The sequence below is a fragment of the Sinocyclocheilus rhinocerous genome, unplaced genomic scaffold (genome assembly GCF_001515625.1).
Source record: "Sinocyclocheilus rhinocerous isolate Xijiao unplaced genomic scaffold, SAMN03320098_v1.1 scaffold662, whole genome shotgun sequence".
Lineage (NCBI taxonomy): Eukaryota > Metazoa > Chordata > Actinopteri > Cypriniformes > Cyprinidae > Sinocyclocheilus > Sinocyclocheilus rhinocerous.
Genome location: NW_015639782.1, coordinates 2,670,535 through 2,691,775, shown reverse-complemented (window position 1 = coordinate 2,691,775; position 21,241 = coordinate 2,670,535). Strand labels below are relative to the sequence as shown.

Below are 21,241 nucleotides of genomic sequence, written 5' to 3'. Positions count from 1 at the left end.
CTTCCATTGCATTCTCACAAGAGTCACACCCAGTCAGAACGGTAATGTGAGAACGTGTTTCACAGGGTCACTGCATGCAGGGAAATGACGGGATGCTCCAAGGTGGAAAACACACTGATCGATGTGTGTTTGGTTCTTGAGTTTGATTCAGAGCGATATGATTCTTCAAATGAATCTGAAGTACACAGTGCATGTCCCTGAGACCGACGGCCTCAGCTTGTCACTCGGCGGTTCGCCTGAGCGCTGGCACTCTGAAAGGGACAACAATATCCACTGATGTAATGTAAGAGATAGCGACCTTTTATGCGCTGCTTTATAACTTGTGGGCGTAATGTGAGTTTGGGGGGCGTGAGGGGGTGATGAAGCAGTGTCGCTGGAATCCGCAGTGTTGTGAGAGCTTCATACCTTTCAGCTTCATTAAACCAATTTCACGCCGAGGTGAGCTAAGAGAGGAAACTCTGAGTCTCTGCCGCCGTAACAATGGCGCATTGAAGGGATGAGGCGAAAGTAAATTAGGTACCACTTCACAGACGGCAAATTAAAATCTGAAAGTTGGATAGGAAAAGTTGAGGGGGAGATGATTATGTCTTTATTGTGCTGCTCTCAATCTAAAAAAAACCCTACCCATCCTTTTAGCAACCACCTTTGCCCCCCACCCCCCAAGCCTCTCTGCTCAGAAGAAATAATGATCTATTTCTTGTGTGGTAATTGGTTTCTAAGATGCCCTTGCCAAAAAAAGCACAGATTTTGAATCGTGAAGCTACTCTTAGCCTTCCTTTCAGTCACGTAATTTGGTTCTTATCAGTGATATATGATATCCTGAGAGAATCGTATAAATTAAACATAAGTGTGGGTGCTTATTTTTGTAGCGTCATTTTCATGTGTGATGTGTGATGGTGTGATGTCTGTCAGGGGCCTTCGTGTTAGAAACCGCTGAGTGTCACAATCTTCATGTCCTTTCATTTTAAGACACTGTCACTGAATTAAAGAAGCCTGGCATATTAGCAAAAAACTATTTCATATCGATGGCCTGTCTGTGTGTGTATGCTGTGGTGTGTGCGCTGTGTGCTTTCTCTGAGGCAATAGTAATGTGACCATGCAAAGAATAAAGGAGGCACTGTAAACAGTGCGCAATCATTAGAGGTGTGAAATCAGACACTGACAGTAACAGGAAGAGCGCTGAGCACTAGTACTGAACACTGGGCTGGGTGTTGGTCAGTGAGACCTCAAAAAATAAACTTTCACAGTTTTTTAAAATGTGTTTTCGCATGTAGGTGAGAGTGGGGTAAGATGTGTCGGTAGGAAAGATACATTAATCTAATCTAGCAAGCTGTATATGTCTTTGTCACATGACCATGCATATAGAAAGACCACATATAGCTGCATGGAATTGAGAAAAGTAACAATGTTTTTTTTTTTGCATGTCAGAAATGTTCTACATGGAAGGTACAATTAGTTTTATGTAAAAAAATAAAAAAAAAAGTTCTATATATTGCAAAAAAAAAAAAGATTTTATTACTCAGGATCTTTGTTTTGTTTTTCAGTACAAATATAAAAAAAATTGTAAATCAAGATATATTTACGAATGAAAAAAAATAACGGGATATAAAGTCTTGTTTACTGATAAAAAATGATGAAAATGTCAAAATGAAATGACTTGAGGCTTAATTAAGGCTTAACTAGTGATAAGAAACTTTAACACTATTACATAATGTTGAACGATGTTTCACTACACTACAGATATCTTTGTATAAAAATGCATTAGTACATTTTTTCAGATTTTATTCTTTAAAATTCTTTTGATTTAAAATGTAAATGGTTCAAATAATTTACCACTTGATATGACACAGATTACCCTAATGCGGGGTAAATTGTGCCACTGGTGTCTCTGGCCTTATGTTATAGCCACTTTCCTTGCAATTCTGTTAATATTAGGCATCATCAAATATAATTAGACATAATCATTATACATTTTTTTTCTCTTGCCTAGAGGTCAACTTAAGTATAAAGCGGCCCAGCTGACCCCACTCTCTAAACGTTAAACCTCTCTTTACGTATATAGCAGTTCAGTGTTGCTTTTATTTTTTTGGCTTTAATGACTCTGTTTAGTCTGGGAATCCTCTACAGGAGCGTAATTGTTTTTATCAGTCTGTCTGTATTGTGAGATGCTCCCTGATGATCTGTCCTGTCTCTCAGGGCCTCACATACACTTTCACACCCTCACACAAAGCTCTGACAGCATTTAGGCTTTACTGCCCCACAGCCCGCTGGCTTTACAAGGCAGACAGATCCCTCTCGCTGTAAACCCATCAGTCAGGAACAAAGAGGGCAGGTGCGAGCCTGCCTCGAGTGCTCACCTGCACCCAGCGGGGGATGAAGCCCATTCAGCTATCCCAAGAGGACATGCACTCCTCTCCGCTCCTGAACTTCTCTGTTCCCCATCTGAAGGTCCTCACTTTTTTCCGTTATCTACATCTTATCTGCGAAGAAAACTGCTACCATACAAAGGGTCCTGAAGAGATGAGAGGACTCAGGATTACAGTCTGAAGAAAAGGATAGACATGTGATTCATGCTGTTGTTTATAGAGATGACAGGTGGAACGACTCTAAATGCTCTCAAGCAACTTTGTTTTAATTTGAATGCATTTGTCAAACCCTTATAATAAGTAACATTCAAAGTATACTTTTCATACGTCTATGTATTCCCTAGGAATCAAACTCATGACTTTGGTGTTGCTAGCAACATGAAGTTTAAAACACCTTTAGAGATACAATTTTATAAATATTGTATCATACAGTATATGATACATTTCTAAGGCCTTTAAATTATGAACATCATCAAAACTTCTGAAATACCTGTTTTACACAATATTCTACATGCCTTCTGTCATCTGATTGATACTTGATTGATACTTATTTTAGCAAGTAAAAGTCCATTTAGTAAAAACGTTCACCTTCGGGTCATGGTTCACATGTCTTTTTGCTTTGAAATAGTACATTAGGTTTTTGAGCAACGTTTCTTTGTACACTTACAAATTAACATTGTATTGCATTGCATTACTAAAACTACAGAACTTTGATGATAAAACTATGCATTTAAATACCATCTTATAAGACATACTATTGTGAAATACAGAATGACAACTGGTATTTATACAGTGTACATTTTATGCAAGTATGAATTGTCATTGTATGCACCAATGGTACAGAACAACAAAATAGTGTTAGTAGCTCTTTAAGACACCAGATAACAAGTAGAGAACATAAATAGTAACCTATAATAATAAAAAGTAACCTGTTATATTGTTATAAAGATTTCATTGATTTACATTACAACCTATAAAAATTTCATCTTACTTTTTGGCCATATAAATATCAGCAAATGCACCAAATTGCACATTTTTGCCCAATTTGAGCCTCTTAGGTGTTTTTTCCTCCTTGAGTATGAACTCCATATTCTATATCATATATGTTCTGTATCCTGCTATATGAGCCATAAAAACCTGATGTATCACATATGATACACAACTAAAAATGTTTTAATAAACTTGCTTAAAATCTTGAAAACCTCCTCCAAGTCCGTTTGAAAATGTGAGATGGAATTGAATTTGGGTATTAAAGCAAACAATTGTTAAAACTGGCATAATGAGAGGCAGGCCAGAGCTCTAAATGACTGAAAGAATTAATTATACTGCCCTCCTGATTGAATTAGATTGGTCTTTTTAGCTATAATTAAAACTGAATATAATATAAATGTTCATCTGACTCTTGGCAGGAGACGGTTACCAAAATGCAGGGTTCGTTAGGCGGGTGATTGAAGTTGCTGTGCGGGTTGAAGATGAGCTCACTCATTAAGAGGGATGAGAACACATGTGTGCAACAGGAAGCAGTTGGTCAGTAAGGCTGACAGTGTGGTGAGCATGCAGAGAAGACACATGCAGGTTAACAGCAAGTCAATCAAACTCAGAGAGACAGGTGGACAGCATGCAGTCACATATTAAGGGGAGCAGGCAGGAAGACAGACAGACAGACAGACATACCCAGGCAGGCGGGCAAGCCGGCAGACAGCGGGGGTAGGTGCCTGAGAGTCCACTCTGTGGCAGAGTAACAGATGTGTGGTGAATTTTTAACTTTCCTCACTCCCCACTGTCACTGCATCTGTCCACAGCCTCTCTGGGTTAGTGTAGCCCCCTCCTGTGTGAAAAAACCCAACAATAAAAACCTATCATTGCACTTATTGATTAGCCCATGGTGTCAGGGATGCTGATATTTAATGATCTGCAGGTCATGCCGTCTTTCTGCAGGTTAAAACGTTTATTAAGCTAAATGTTCAATCAAAAATCAATGCGTATAAACCCAATCTATTATCAAATCTTTATTATTGTCGATTATCTGATAAATCAACGGTTTTAAGTTAGGCTGGATTTGTTTAAAAATACAGTGAAACAGTAATATTGTGGAATATTATTACAATTTTAAATGTTTTCTGTTTTAATATATTTTACTTTGTTTTCTGGACATTACTCCAGTCTTCAGTGTCACATGATCCTTCAGAAATCATGATGATTTGGTGCTCAATAAACATTTCTTATTATTATCAGTGTTGAAAACAGTTGTGATGCTTAATATTTTTGTGGAAGCCCGTGATACACTTTTTTTAAAATATATATATAGAAATCTTTGATGAATAGAAAATTCAAAAGAACAGTGTTTGTTTGAAACGGAAATCTTTTGTAACATTATAAATGTCTTTATTGATCAGTTGTAATGACCGCTTACTGACCCCAAATATATATATATATATATATATATCGAACTGTATTGGTTTTAAATTTAGAACATATATTGATTTTCTGATTATCTCAATTTAAGCAATAGATTAAAAATCCATCACTTAACACTGTATGCCATTTCCTTATGATTATTATAAAAGGACAGCACATAATACAGACAGAGTTTTGGACTCTCAGGCTTATTAGTGTGCAAAAGTGATTCAGACATCCCCTGTTGAATGTGACCAAACTGAAACAGCATCACACCTCATTGTCTCACAGTCTACCCCTGATTTAAAATAACAGATATGTCACTGACATAATACTCAATAAGTAGTGTTTTATTGTCATTTATGTGATCAGCCTAATCCCTTTAGACGTCACAGGGTAAATAGTTGTGGGACTATCTTTCCCTTGTGCCCTCTTACTCCCCCCTTAGTGCCATGGTTTATTTTAATTGAAAATTAGCAAAACAAAACATGGGCAAGAGGCTCCCTGAATGGGGCCCCTTTCTCTGGGAGCTCCTGGGCCGCTGAATAATGCATATGGGAGAGAGTAAACAGCAGCAGCGGGCCTGGCCCTCGAACAATGGGCAGCTCTGAGCTCAGCCAGGGCGCCTGATTTTATTACTGACCTGTCAATCCTCCCCCCAGCCTGGGAAGCGTGGGACCGCGGCCAGGCAGCAGCTGCTGACCGGCCAGTGCTGACCTGTGCGCTTAGGTGAACTGGATTTCACCACACGCCCACCGGCCCGGCCCCGCATACCTCCACAGGCGGACCGCGGTTACGTGTATCCCAGCATGCCTGGTGTAGCCACGTGGACATGGATGCTTGGAAGAGTTGCTGGCCAAACAACAAAAGCAACAAGAAAAATACAGTTAGACCAGCGTTATTTTTATGGGTGGTACTAAAAGAGAAGGATAAATCTGTACTAAATACAAAAATTATTGTTCAGTGTTTACATGAACATTTATATAAAATATAACTGACTAAATACTTACAGTGTACTCTATTTAATTATTTACTAATTAATTCTGTACTTTATTCCATTCATTTTCAACTACAACTTGATTTCCCCCCCATTTTTTCATTATTTATCTCTGTATTGTTGTATGAGACAGTAGAAAATATGGGTCATTTTTAAAAAATAGTTTGCAAACGAGTGTAAAACGTGGTACATTTTAAAAGAGAGGAGTTTATACACTTCTGTCTGTCCACCACTTTTTATTTCCCTACAGCCATTGAGATTCCACTCTTGCCTCTTGGCTTTGGCCCACTGTGGTTGCCATGGCAACCAGTAAATTGGTTAGCAGGATGAGTAATGATATAACGTGGTGGAAATGGAAGGTCCCAACAAAGAACTTATTACAGCTGCACCTTTTTATAACATTCCATTGTTGTCAAGTGCTCCTGATATTAACCTGCCTCTGCCAGGGTTCCCTGGGCCTGAAACAGTGCGCGTGCATATTGTCAACAGAGAGTGAAAGAGAGAGAGAGAGAGAGAGCAATGGGAGGAGGGCAATATCTCTCTCTTCACCACTCTCTCTCTTCTCATCACCTTAACAATTTCTGGGCTTATATCCCGAAACAATTTACCACATTTCCACAAAAATATAAAGCAGCACAACTGCTTTAAAATCAGCGTATTAGAATGGTTTCTGAAGGATCATGTGACACTGAGTAAGGCCATAGTACTCACTTGTGAAAATCCTTGTGAAGAATCCACAAAAGCAACTTACAAGAGAAAAAAGCACTGAGAGAGAGGTAGATTAGGAGGAAGTGATAGAGCTGGCACAGGATGTTTGAGTGTTTGCTCTTGCTTTAACAACATCCTCTGCGCAGACACCCAGGCAGGCAGTGAGATGGGGTCAGAGATAGAAGACTGCAGTCGGCCTGGTCTGCTGCCTGACCCATTGTTTTACTTATCTCTGTCCTGGCCTATCTGCTGGGACAGGGGCTATTGAAGAGTGGACAGGGGGATGGCTGATCACTGATAATAAGACAAAGACAAGTGCTCCTGTTTCATTCAGAAACTGCAGGGAAGTACTGGCCCTAATTAGTAGATCAACCCATTGGTGTTGATGTTCAATTATCCAATTCCAGGTCGGATTGGTTTGGGATGTAGGCCTGCCTGTTGGAAGATATGAGGGGATCTAATTTAACTAATTAACTAACGCATTTCGATATTGAGTAATCTTTGGGCTTTTAATCTTCTGTTTGAAAAGAGAAGCCTGGTAAAAACATCTTGGAAAGTTTTAGTATGTGCAAGATTTGAGCTTGGAGCAGCTCATACTAGTAAAATCCAAGTACACGCTTAAAAAAAAAACTTAGAACTGTTCACTGAAAGGTTCTTTGGGGAACCATGGTTCTTCTATGGTATTGCTGTGAAAACTTGCTTCTGGACCTGTGAGAATGTGCTGCCTCAAGGGTCACTAGTCCCAGAGGGACACTTCCACCCTCACACATGGTCCCAGAGGCAGAGGGAACATGTTGCATGCTATAGGAATTCCCTTACAATGTTTTATTTTTTTTATTACACATACTATTGTTTGACTTTAAAGCAGTTCACATGTCTGCCTCTGAGAGAAGAACATATGCACAGTTATTTTTAATTTGAGCAAAGGTACTTTGTACTATTTTGTGCTGATGGTTAATTGTCATGCAAATAATTTCAATTAACGGTTTAATTCTGTATTTCTTGTACATAAATATTGTAATATAATAATAAAAATAATAATAAACCAGACCCATATGATTTACTTCAATACTATGAAAATGATATAATATCATATCATATCATATCATATCATATAATATCATATAATATAATAATAGAATTAAAATTAATTTTTGTGGTTATCTCAAATAACTGTGAACCACAATCGGATGATTATTCAATAATAGTGGGCATTAATTTATTTGGCATTTATGTTCTGTTAAAAAACTATTGTTTCAGCTTCATGTTTGTATATTAGGTGCAAATATTAATATTTAAGCATATTAATATATACAAATATGAATACAAGGGTTTCGTAATTAATATAAATATAAGAAAGTATGTAAAATAAGTATATAAAATAAGTACATACATAATCAAATTAATAAATACATTTGTAAATTAAAAAACAATCAATAAACAAATTAAACTTCCAATGTCATGCCATAATACACACTACATGGAAATCTACAACTGAATCCAATGAATATGTATTCAGGATTGAAAAAACAATATACATTTACATTTAAAAATCTGAATGATGACAGAAAGTTGTAAGATTACATAGCTTCAATATAGCAGAAAAAATGAGATAGGTCCATGCAAGTAAACAAATTTTCAAGTGTTGATTTCATATGCAGGTTTCTCAGTATAATCTCTTAGAAAAAGAACTTGTCATTTTAGACTGATACCAGCATCATGACAGTCAGAAATGCATTTGTGCTTAGGCACTGTTGATCATCTTTGTGCACACTGAATCTATCATGATAAGCAGGCCCTTGTCTTACACCTGTTGATATTTAGATAAGATTAAATTTGAGAGGGGGTGGGAGATAATTTGGGCAGGTGGGGGCAGGGATGCTCATGGCAGGGCAGAAAGAACAACATCATCTTGTCTGCTTGAGCATGAGTGCAAAGGGTCACGAGGTCCTGTTTACCTGTAGCAGGTATTTCCTCTATGGGCTGATAAGAGCCGACCAGGGGAAGTGCTCCGTCACAGGTGAGTGGAGAGAGAGCTCGGGAAGCCAGATCTGCTGCTTAGAAGCGCAGACTCTGACACACAAACTCGTTGTGTAACCATGCCTGGGGCACAAAGCACACCTATATACACATGAGGAGTAACTAACTAATATTGTGACGCTACTACCTTAACTACATTTTAATAGTGTGACAATATTTCAGCTATTTTCATAATAGTGTAGCCTAGCTTTTCTTGTGAGCTTTATCCAACTGGTAGCGATATAATGCAACCCAACATCACCTCAACAGTCCTTTCTCTTTCATACCTAGCGATGGAATTGCGATGCATTATTCGGGTCATCCAAAACGGTACCCTCTTTTATTATTTAGCGTTGGATAGTCCAATTCATTCTAGTGATTCAGATCCTAAACAATTCTCTCTATTTCTTATGTAGCGTTGTATAGGCCCACTCCAAATCACTGTGGTGATTCGATTCATTCTAATCGGCCCTCTCTCTTTCTTATGTAGCATTGGATTGTCCTATTCATTCTAATGATTCAGTTGATCTTAAACGGTCCTGTTGGAAAAACTGATTCATTCTAGTGAATCGGTTCGTTCGGACCGTTCATGTAAATGAACAGTTTCACTATAAAATGACCTACTCGGTTCATCCTAAACGGTCCTCTCTATTTCTGATGTAGTGTTGGATAATCCGATTCCTCCTAAACTGTTCTGTTGGAAAGTCTGATTCATTTTAGTGGATCGATTCATCCTAAACCTTTTTATCTCTCGTATTGTTGGAGTGTCCAATTCATTATGGTGAATCGGTTCGTTCGGACGGTTCATGTAAATGAACAGTTTCACTATAAAGCGACCTATTTCGAGTACCTGCACCTACCTTTTGGCTTGGTTATGTAAATTAAGGTGTTTTTTGTATTTGTAATAAATTTACCAGTTCAAGTTTGATACTGTCACCCCAATTAAGATCATTCATTCATTCAAAACTTTGTTTATGTGCAAATTTGACTCTGAATAAATTATAAATACTGTCATTGGCAAGATTTGCACATTGCCCCCTTTAATGACAACTTCAATGTCGTCTGCCTTCATTTTCATGTTCGTATAGCCTTCATTTTTAATGCTTTTAGGGCTGGAATTGTGTAGTATATATGTAGTGTACACAACAGGGTTTTATGACCAAACAAGTCGTAAAACTCCCACAAAAATGCAGGTTGACTAGTATAATCATTAATATGACAATATCTCTGAGCACAGCACTCTGCAGTAGGTAATCCCACCCACAGACCCCTAATGTGGCCCGTGTCAGAGTTTGAAAGGGAGCAGAGCAGGTGAGGCACAACGGATGGATGGAGACTGAGGTTGTTTATTTTCACTCTGCCCTTCCTCTTCCTCCATTACCTGAGCTCTGGGTACTCCACTTGCCCTCAGGTGCTGAGAGGAGGCAGTGAGCCTGAACATGTTAACAAGGGAGGATCCCACAACTGTATTGAGAGACACGCTGCACTGCTGAATGGAGCTTTCAGCGAGGAGTGTGGAACAGACCACAAGACAACCCTCTCTTTTACTTCCCTAAAAATAAAGAGTGACATTAATGACCGGAAAATGATTAGCCAGTGCAGTTTTTATGTGTTTGTTGTACATCCCCATCTGGTCAAGGCCCATTTCTTTAATTGGTAATGAATGATCTGAATAAACCTTAATAGACATATACGTAATTACATAGCTATTTATAATATCCTGTGTCTGGACTAAAAATGCATACTTAAGCTAATTTTCTATGTTGTATGTGACCAAGCATCCTTCACTTTCCAGAATTGTCCCCATTTTATTCAGTGTGTGCTGAAAACAGCCTGGAAAGTGAAATAATGTGCTAGATATTGCACATTTTAGATATTTGTTAACTCATAAATGGTTTCTGTATTTTGTGGGATACAGACATTTGAGAAGCTGGAGGAAAGAACTTTATTTGGGGGAAAAAGTAATATTGAAAAAGGGGTCCCTGCAACTATTCAGGTCAAGTGACTTGGGATAAAAAGTCTCCATCTTTATGTAAAGTAGAATGACAGCATGCCATGAAAAGGCCTTGAGGTAATATATTTTACATTTTATTTTAATGGATATGAACTGTAAAATTGAAAATAAAAATAATATTTTAAAGAAACCATGAAATTGTATTGCAGTCCTAATTTTGGAAAATAGCAATACTTTTTCTTTTCTTAGGAATTCATTTTATTTATTAAAAGCTATCATTTAATTTAACATTATTTATTTATTTAATAATAATTCATTTTATTTATTGTTATTTATTTTTTAAGAGTTAAACACACCACATATTTCAGTTGCATCTTTATTTTCAGTTTTGGAAAAAAAATAAAACATTTCAATCAGAGTATACTATATTATTTAAAAAGCTTCATAATAATGATTTAGTTTGAGTTTCTCTTTAACTTATTAAATAAGATCCATGCAACATTTATTTAGATGATGCACATTTTTATCTTAATTGCATTTCATAACAATTCAGCATCGTAACTGTTCGTGCTCATGCATTGTTTTGGATGTGGCTTGACGTCATTATCAGCAGTAGACTGGGGAGACAAGGATGTCTATAAGTTACTAAGAAGTTACTAAGAACAGTTTGATGCGTTAATGACTAAATATAATTGAGAGTAGTATGCCAGAGTTCTACAGTATATATTGTAATTCATTTACATTTACCATGATCAAAATATACACAACAAATTTGTGGATTTGTCCTTTTTGACTTACTTGCATTATTTCAATCATTTGTGGACTTATATTAAGGCAAAGTGTTATGAATGAAATAATTTTACTTTTATAACACTTACAGTTGCCCTCAGCACAGGTGTGAGAATATATTAACTCTGTAGTTAAAATGCTTCATCATAGTTACAGATGCTTTCTGCTAGTGCTTAGAAAAATCACAAGAGCACAAGTTATGAGGCTGAATTGGACAGAGGTGAGCATTGTTTGCGAGCACTTTCCTTCCTCAGGCTATCCTCCCTTCTGCAGATCCGCTCATTATAAGCGAAGAGCAAAGGTAGCGCGCAACAGCCATTGTGGCCGATCGGAACCTGAAGCACCCTCCAATAAGCAGGAGAACAGCATCGTAGGCATTGCAGCACCCCACTTCAAACCTACCAAAACCCCATTTTCAGGCCCCACAGCTGCCCCGGCTCTGCAAGAGCACTTAGCCATGTCATTCTATCCGCCTCTCCGGACCAGAGGACAGGGGCGCAGTTTTGTGTGCCGCTGTCTCTGATATGACTCCAGAAATGGAAATGAGGCCATGGATCTTCATTAGAAGCAGGTGTCCTCTGGCCTGCCCAGGTGAAGACGCTGGGAGGAGTGGGCAAGGGGGGAAGGGGCTCCTCACGAGTACGACTCCAGAAATGGAAATGAGGCCATGGATCTTCATTAGAAGAGGCAGGTGTCCTCTGGCCTGCCCAGGTGAAGACGCTGGGAGGAGTGGGCGAGGGGGGAAGGGGCTCCTCACGAGGCCTGGCGGCCCTCGTTTCGGCCCCTCGTCCCCCTTCCCCCACGACACTTAATTGCCCGTGTAATGAGCTACTGTTGAATGGGCTTACTTGTGTGGAGGTACTTGAGGAGCCATGCATTAGGGGTACCTCCTGCAGCTCCTAATCTCAGAGCCCATATACAGAGAGCGCCGTGTATGAAACGCCAGAGAGAAAGACACTCACCTCTCCTCTGCATCATTCTTGTTTGCATTCGCCCCCAGCTCCAGCCCCTCTGCTTTGTCTCCAGGTTCATGCTGGTGAAATTAACAGGGCTTTGAAACCTGTGGAAGCGAGGCAGCCTTAAAGGCCCTTCAAGGCAAATGAGGATCCTGGAGAGTGAGAAGTTTTTTTATGACGGGACACCTGTTTCTGGCGCATATCTTGTCTTTCTGTGCTTGAGGATGCAGAACACCTGCACATAGACAATTACATGCTCGTTTACTGCAAAAAATCTTTCCGGATCAAACATCACGTACCATTGAAAATCTCCAATTTTATGCTGATTTAAAATACTTGAAATTGTGAAATGTGTTCTGAAAAGTCATTTTCATTTTGGCAAATTATCACCATTATAATGATAATGCTAAAGTTTTAAAAATTGTTAAAACGTAGAAAAATCTGAATCAACTTAACTTTAAGGAGCTTGAGAATTTAAAGCAGCAAACAACAACTGCAGCTTGCGCTTATAATAAACAGAACGTTATCGTCTTTACGTTATCGTGGATGTTAATAGTTATCGTTATAGTTGTGAACGGGCCATATGAATATGAATCATATGATCACATTCATTCTTTTTCATTATCGGCCATTGGTGTGCATGTTAATACAGTTATCATTATAGTTATCTTTATGCTTATTGTTACTTTTGTGAAAAAGCCTTTATTCGTATGAATTCAATCATCTTATTTGTTCATTAATTTTGTTATCGTCTGTTGGTGTGGACGCTAATATAGTTATCATTATAGTTGTCTTTATAGTTATCGTTACTGCTGTGAACGGGCCTGTAGTTGTATGAATTCATACAATCTCATTTGTTCGTTTTCTGCTTATGCCTCATTGGTTATGTTTATGGGTGGACCTTCATTTTTTTTTCTAAAAATCATACGTTTCTGAAGGTATCACATTGCACAAATTCAAACAAAGTCGACATTTCGTAAAATAGTTACATTTTCTCATGAGATCAGTAATACTTCAGAAACTCAAGATGTGCATTATGTATCATCACTTTAGACCTCTAAGAGTACTCATCCAGCTCTTCTCACACTGTTTGCTGCACAATATTAGTCCCCCTGGTCCCTCCGCAGGGTGCCTGACAAATAAGGTGCTGTTATTGGGCTCCTTCTCAGGGCTGGGGGTTAATGATTAGTGCTATTGGGGGTTAAAGCCCAGAGATAGGGCCTTTCTCCTGTGCCTCAACAGATGTTGGTGGGCCTTTAATGTGGTTATCAGGATGGAGGGCCTTCTCAAGCCCTCTCTTCCATTGTGTGCTGCTGCATTCCAGGGCTCAGCCACGGCAACAGGGCATCATGGGAGAACAGCCAGGGGCTCCCGCTGGGCCACTGTGGGCCTGAGTTCTGACAGCCAGGGCAGCCCCCTCTCCCACACTGCATCCACACTACTGATCACACACTATTCTTCACACCTCCTGCTTACTCGACACACACACACACACACACACACACACACACACACCCTGTTCCTCTGCCATCCTGCCCTTTCCCACACCGGCTTTTATGGGCTAATTTATGGGCAAAAAGTCTAAAAATGCTCGTTTTACAGTTTACCCTTAGATGAGCTCTGTGGGCTGTTTAAAGTGTTTACTTCAAACCCCAATTTTCCTAAAGTCATGCTGTCCATTAGGGAACGCTAATTTAATTTATTTAGTTGTATTTGTGTATCAGTAATGCATAAATGTTCTATATTTTCATACATTATATTATCAATTAAAACTGTAATATTGTGAAATATTACAATTTAAAATAACTGTTTTATTTTAAAATTAATAAAATATATATTCCTGTGATGCAAAGCTGAATTTTCAGCATTATTACTCCAGTCTTCAGTGTCACATGAGAAATCAGAAATCATTCTAATATGCTGATTTGCTTCTCAGAAAGCATTTCTTATTATTATCATCAGTGTTGGAAACAATTGTGCTGCTTAATTTTTTTTGTGAAAACGGTGATGCATTTTTGCAGAATTCTTTTGATGAATAGAAAGTTAAAAAAATGCATTTATTTAAAATAGAAATATTTTGTAACATTATAAATGTCACTATTGATGCGTCCCTGCTGATTAAAAGTATTAATTTCGTAAATAAATAAATAAACAAACTACACTCCAAACTTTAAATGGTAGTGTATATATAATAATTTGAATAAATGAATGAATTAATAAACAAACTAATGAATAAATAAATAAATAAAATGTAATAATCTTTTTACCTGTTTCTGGTTCTGAGTTTAAAAAAAATATGTCTCACAACTGTGCCTTTATGTTATATAATTGTGATCTAACTATAATTGTATAATTGTGTATAATTTTTACTTCTTTTACTTTTTTTCTGAACCAGAAATGGCTTTCATACTTTTTGGCCTTTTTTAGTTCATTTTAAGTGATCTTGCAGTGTGACTACTGACAAATAAAATACAACCATTCCATGTAGTCTTTTACCATTAATGAGCTCTTTAAAGCTGCACGCATGTTTGAAATAGTTTGAGATCACATCACACCACAGAAAATCAACTTTCCATAAGTATTTAATGTCGACTAACCATGTATGGATGAATACACAAGCGCGGTGCCATCGATGCCACTCTCATGTGCCATGTATCGTGAGTGTCAGAGAGTTAGCAGCTGTGTGCTTGTTTGTATACAGATTCACGGAGTTTGCAATTATAATTACCCTGCAGCTGCACTCCAGGGCCCTGGGCTGCAGTTTCTCACCACGCCACCATTGTGTCTGTGCGCAGAGCAAGAATGTGGGAAAGTATTCTGTAACCCAATTAACCAAACTGCCCCCCAGCACCATCAGCAGGCCAGGATTACACACTCAGAGAGGCCAACGCTTCACCCAGCCTTTCTCCCAATGATACCTGCTGCCCACAGTGTTTAAAGACTAGTTTAGTTAGGGGGGTGTTTAACAACTAACTTGCGAAGTAAAGACAGTGTTTGACAGCCATTCTGCTTTGGCTAGAGAGTTTCAGGAGGAAGGATTGCTGGAAGAGATCAGCGGGACCCACTGAGTGGGCAGAGAAAAATAGGTAAGCCTCTCTTCTCCGCTGAGTAGAGCTATTCATTAGCGCTCTGATTTATACATCCTTCTGCTTTAATCTGCAGCCAGGCCAGTGAAGATGGATGGGTGACAGTCCCATCGGTCCCAGCGATTCAGCACTCAATCACCACGGAGACAAGCAGTGAAACCGGGAACGCTGAATGCCCACAACCTGAGGGGGGAAAATTATAAAAAAGAGAGTAGATAAGTTTTAGAAGTGTAAATCAAACTGTTGTCACTTTCCATGAATACAGTCCCATTACTTTGGGGTCCTATGTTTTTTAAAGTATTACAGACACAAATCTCATGTTTTGTGCTGTGAAAAAAAAATATTTTAGATCATTTTTTAAACATAATTTAACTTATGTAAAGTAATGGAGATTAAAAACATTAAATAAATGCCCGCCATCAAAATGGTGATATGATAAGTTATTTAGGCTAAATTTGTAACCCTGTTTTTTAATTGAAATTTTTTTAATTTTATGCTTATTTAGTGTTTATTTCGATGTAACATTTTATAGTCTATATTTAGTTAATTAATTAATTAATTCGTTTGTGTGTTTATTTTACTGGAAAATAACAATAAGGTTTTAAACTGTATTTACCCTTTGTTTTGGTATATGTTTTGTGGAAATTTACAATCTCATTTAAAATGAATAAAAAATAATCAAATTAAAACAAAACAATTCATTTCAAATCAACTTTGACATCCTAAACAACATTTTCTTAAGTTAAACTTCTTTCACTGACCATCAGTTCAAAAATAAAAAAAAGTGACACATTTTTAAACATTTCAGGTTTTATTTTGAATGCCATTTTTTTGTTTTCACAGAAAAGGAAATAATTTAATTAATCTATCTCATCTATTCAGATCCCAAAATGAGATCTTGTCTACTTCCTCTGGAATAAATAAGCAATACATGTATTGGTTTAGTATCTCTTTGTTGAGTTGCTCTATCCTGGGCCCGTTTGCTGTGCAGTGTGTTTGAAAAGAGTGAACAATGACAATCCACAGTGAAGGTGCTCAATTAACTGTATAACCCAGCCATCAATTAAGATATCAATTACCAGGTTGATTGATGGGCCTAAATGATTCGATTCATTTTCTCCATCCAGCGGAAAAACACTGGAAGCCACAGGATGTGAAAATTAGCTGATGATCCAGTCCACCTCACCTCGATAAGACAGAGTCATGCAAATATTTTTTAAATTCTTCCTTTTAACTGCATTTTAAAAAAAAAACTATTAAACACATATTTTTCAGTGTGAACAACTGTATACCCTAACACATTTTACATATATTTGTTATACCATTCCATTTTAGAAAACAAATTCACATTTGATCACATCTGAAATAATAGAATTCTAGTCACTGAGGCTATATAATGTTGAATTATTTATTGTATAATATTGCTAAGATAATATTGTATTTTTTTTTCAAGCAATCCTACTCAAACCTTCAGAATCTAACTCAATATGCTTAAAGTTCTGTAATAAAAAAAGACCTTTTCCACTTTAGCAGTTACTCAGTAGTACAATTCCTTGCACACTGCTTTCAAAGGGAATGGTTAGGCTACAAAAATGAATTATGTACCAGTGCATTACGTTTTGTTACAGTTAGCAGAAAGGTATGATAGAGCAAATTGTTGTGCGAGCATTTGAAGTGCTTCTATTTTCTATACAGACAACTTTAGAGTTTGTTTCTGAAGATTCTTTTGTAACCGATTTGACAATGTAATTTCATTATAAATGCAATATAAATTACTGTTTGTTGAATCGCACAAGCTGACATAATTCACTTTATTCTTTTTCTTTACATTTATTTTGTATGTCTCCATACAAAATAAACACGCAGGAGCAAGATAAAAGCATCATCTGTAATTGTAGTATTTCTTGTGCTCGCAAACTCACAAAATAATTTGTATACATTATTTTGAACGATAATATATTTTGTGTCCTACTGTTTTATATTACGCTTATATTTTACATGAAAAACTTTCCTGTTATTCTAATCATCCTATTTGAGCCAACATTACAACACTTAGCTTTTTTTCCTTTATTAGCAATTTGACAAATGCCCCCCTTTTTTTAACATCCCCATATCATTCTGCTTGACTTTCCCCCGGTTTTGAATTTGGTTATTGATTGCCTGTTCTGTTTCACTTGGAAAAGGTTGATAAAAAGAGGTTTTCATTTTCTCTATTGGATGTGACAGCTCCCTAACAAGAATAATGGAAAGGCTCCATTCACAGGCAAATCAGCCCAATTCAGCGTGCCCCTACACACTCAATGGAGGAGTCACAGCCCTTCCCTGCCCATTCCATCACAACCATCTCTCTTCAGCACCCCTCAAACTTAGCACAACTCTTCCAGCAGACAACATTCCTCTTTGTCAACCTCTCTGCTCGGCCATCAAGCGGATGAATCGGTCAATAAGCGCATGATGAATTTTTAAAAAGACAACTAAATAGATGACAACCATCAGCTGATTTTCCGGGCCTGTCTGCAACAGCTGATGATGCTTTGAAAATCTCTCAGGACAGTTTCTGTTGGGATAAACATTTGGCTTTTTAAAACGGCAAATTGCATGTTTAAACAAATCCTTTCAATCCATTGCAAATCAGCATTTCCCAAACACAGAAATTATACATCCTCTAAAGAAATATGATATCTTTCCTTACACAATCTAATACCCTAGATTTATTAAGAGAAACCCTAACCCTCAATCTCACTTGTGCAAAACAGCATCCTTTAAGCTGCATGTAATGACAAGAGGCCAAGCCCCTGGAATTCCTCTGCTCGGCTGTACAGCAGCCAGGTGACAGCAGCACACAGGTGTGCGGATTCAGAACACCAGCGCTGGGCTTGTTCACAGGGGATTATGGTATCAGAATTAACCTGGCTGAAGAGAGGTCATGGCTACTGGGCTCAGGCTTGTGTAGGGAGGTGCTGTAGAGTGAAACTATAAGCTTCTGTGAACTCCTGCACACAGTGGCATCCGGTTTAGGTTAAGTTGGTTAATTAGAAGAGAAATAGCATTCCACGCTAACTAGATAAACAATACTTGCACAGCACAATATATAAACGTAGCTTTTATTGGTTTTACTTGCATCACATTCTCTAACGCAGAAAAAATATCTCATTACACATAATGAACCCTTTAAATAATAACTAGATATACTTGCACAGCACAATATTTAAGCTCACAATATTTAAACTAAGCTTTTATTGGTTTTACTTGCATCACATTCTCTAACTCAGAAAAAAATATCTCATTACAAATAATGAACCCTTGATTTAATACATTGGATTTTTCCCACACTGAGTTTAACCCTTTTAACCCGCAGGGTTATTAAATCTGGCTTCAGAGCAGCGTTAGCACAGACACAGTTAAAATGTAGCTACCCGTTGTTTAGCAACAAACAACCAATCATTAACCGAACAGCGCTTGATTAATTTAATATTAATGCACTTTGCAAGTCACAGAAAGTTTAACGTGCTGTATTTCGTTCAGCGTGAGGGGGGAAAAAATCAAGATGTCAGTCAAGAACTGTGACGGAAGACGCACTGAGTGAGGAAAATACAGTTTTATTCTTACAGTTATCTGTGAAAATTCTGTTCTAGTGTAAAACAGAAGTTCAGCTGATGCGCAAGCATTTATTTAAACAGCTCGGGCGCCTGCTGTGAATTCGTTCAATCCGTGAGATACCGCAAATAAGAACTTAGCCTGTGGCTTTATGAATGTAAATAGCCCACTGGGTTACAGTGAGTCACTTACAGTGCAAGTGAATGGAGCTAATTTGTAAACACTGAAATGTTCGCTTTTTCAATGAGTAGCCTACAGCCACACACAAGATGTAAACATACTTGTGTTACCATGATTTTAGAGTGGGACAAAAGTTTAACAGAATTAATAAGTGCTGTTTTTTAAATTTTTTAAATAAGCTTTTTTTTAAAGAAAACTAATGAAGAGTCTGTATCATTTTTGTGATAATCAACAGTATATGCCACAAATGCTGTTGACTGAACTTGTATTGAACCTGTAATATTCCTTTACCAACAAGATTTATTCATTCAGAAGATGGAAGAGTATCTTAGCAGTAAGTATCTGAGCGGTTGCCCTATACAGTTCAGCAAAATCATCACTTTTCTCTTCATTTATGACCATATGTTTAAACCGTAGCTATGACACACACACACACAGAAGCGCCCAGAGGATCATCTAGGCTTAGCTTGATTCTTTGTCGATTAGACATGTTGTTGGATTTTGACTCTCCTAAGCACACACAGTCCTCTGTTTCCTGCGACTATGAGGAATCCACATCCCGTTCTGAATGCACACTTGTTCCTACTCTCGATTGGCCATTCAAACCCCTTTAAGGAGACAAGCCCCAATCACAATATTGTCAAGGCTCTGTTGGTTTTCTGGTTCAAATCCTTGTTCACGCTGTTTGCTGAGTACTCATCTGCTGTGACAGCCTTCAGACAAACAGAGGCTCCTGAAAGAGGACTTCCACAAGCAGATCCTTCCTGCTGGGCAGTGGCTGAAACGGCCCTTTCTCTCGCCATCAAGTGGAACCCAGCCTATTGAGCTGGCCCCTGGGAGCCCCACACTGAGGCAGGCCACGGGCCAGCACTTCGCCCCTCGGGCCCTGGGCCACCCTCACGCTGTTCCAGGACACCTGTGCCCACCTACCGCCAGTGTGGGAACCCTCGCCGGTGAACCTTGTTACCTTAATCAGCTGGGGGCTGAAACAAGAAACCAATTTAGACATTATTTTTAATCCTGTGTTCTGGTGTACTGGTGAAACAAAAATGGGTCTCAAACTTTGTTCAAACTTTTCTAAACAATTTCAGGTGATAAAAATGTCCAGACTGAACCAAGAAATGGGTTATCATTTTAAAAGTTGACCCACTTATTTACCCCTCATCCCCACCCCCAGATGAGGCACCAACTAAATCTCCATGGCACACTGCATAAAAATGGCATCAATTAATCAGCATTCATGAACCGTTTACTTGAGCCCCCCTTTGTTCAAAGCAGGGTTTAATCCAGACAGAGGCCTGGCTGTTTGGATCCCTGCAGACAGCAGCGGTCGGACCATTGTACTCTCACATCCACTGGCACTGCACAAATTCTCATTCCCTCACGCTCTCATTTGCTCATTTGTCATCAACGACAGCGCTCTCAGCTTTCCAGAGATGACAGCTATATTCTTTTTTGCACTGATGTAAAGGTGAACTTAAAGCGAGCTAAAATCGTCCAAAGTAATTAGATTACATTTATGTGACAGATTACACTCAGGCACAAGTATTCGTCTCATTTTCCAGTCGGAAGTCGTTCGTGCGTGTTTGCAGGGCCAGAAAAGGCAGGAAGTTCTCTCTCTCAATGTATTTCTCTCCTTCCATCTCACCGAATGCCAGCTTCACCAATTCACTCCACCGCATGTGTGAAGACATCTGTCCATATTACAAATCTCCCATTTTGGTGCAAATGATCCTCCTTGAAGGAAGCAATTTTTACAATGTGTCAGTTCTCAGATTTCCATCAAGGCTCAGTGCCTTTGCCTTTCGACTCACCGAAGAAGCAAGTTTAATTTGAAGGCTGCATTTAAAGTCATTCCACAATTATACAATTATACTGAAGATGCATGTCTGCATGTTGCTCAGTTTGCACCAATTTACTGCACTTTCTGCACAGTTAAGACTAGCACTCCTTTCAGTGCATGCAAATTCCCCTCATTTGGCTTCAAATGAAGCATAATTGCTCATATTCAAGCAAACACCTAGCTATGAGAGGTTCTTCCTAGTTCGTTCATATTAAATCTGAGGAGAATGAAAAAAAAAAAATCCCAAAATCCAATTGCACACACATGCCAGCTGGATCATTCTGTTTGGAGGAATGATGAGGAAATGGATGATGCAATTGAGCACACTGAACATTAAACATCCTGCTAG

General features: G+C 38.3%; 1 protein-coding gene across 3 annotated transcripts in view; it reads left to right on the top strand.

The window, feature by feature from the left end:
* Positions 1–15,532, top strand: part of LOC107751984 (uncharacterized) — a 50,918-nt gene extending 35,386 nt beyond the window's left edge. For all 3 annotated transcript variants that reach the window (XM_016567803.1, XM_016567802.1, XM_016567801.1), the window contains 2 exons: positions 15,206–15,272; positions 15,349–15,532. In XM_016567803.1, coding sequence (XP_016423289.1) covers positions 15,206–15,272; positions 15,349–15,475 — 194 coding nt within the window. In that variant the 3' untranslated portion in view covers positions 15,476–15,532. The remainder of the gene's footprint in view (positions 1–15,205; positions 15,273–15,348) is intronic.
* Positions 15,533–21,241: the final 5,709 nt, after the last annotated feature.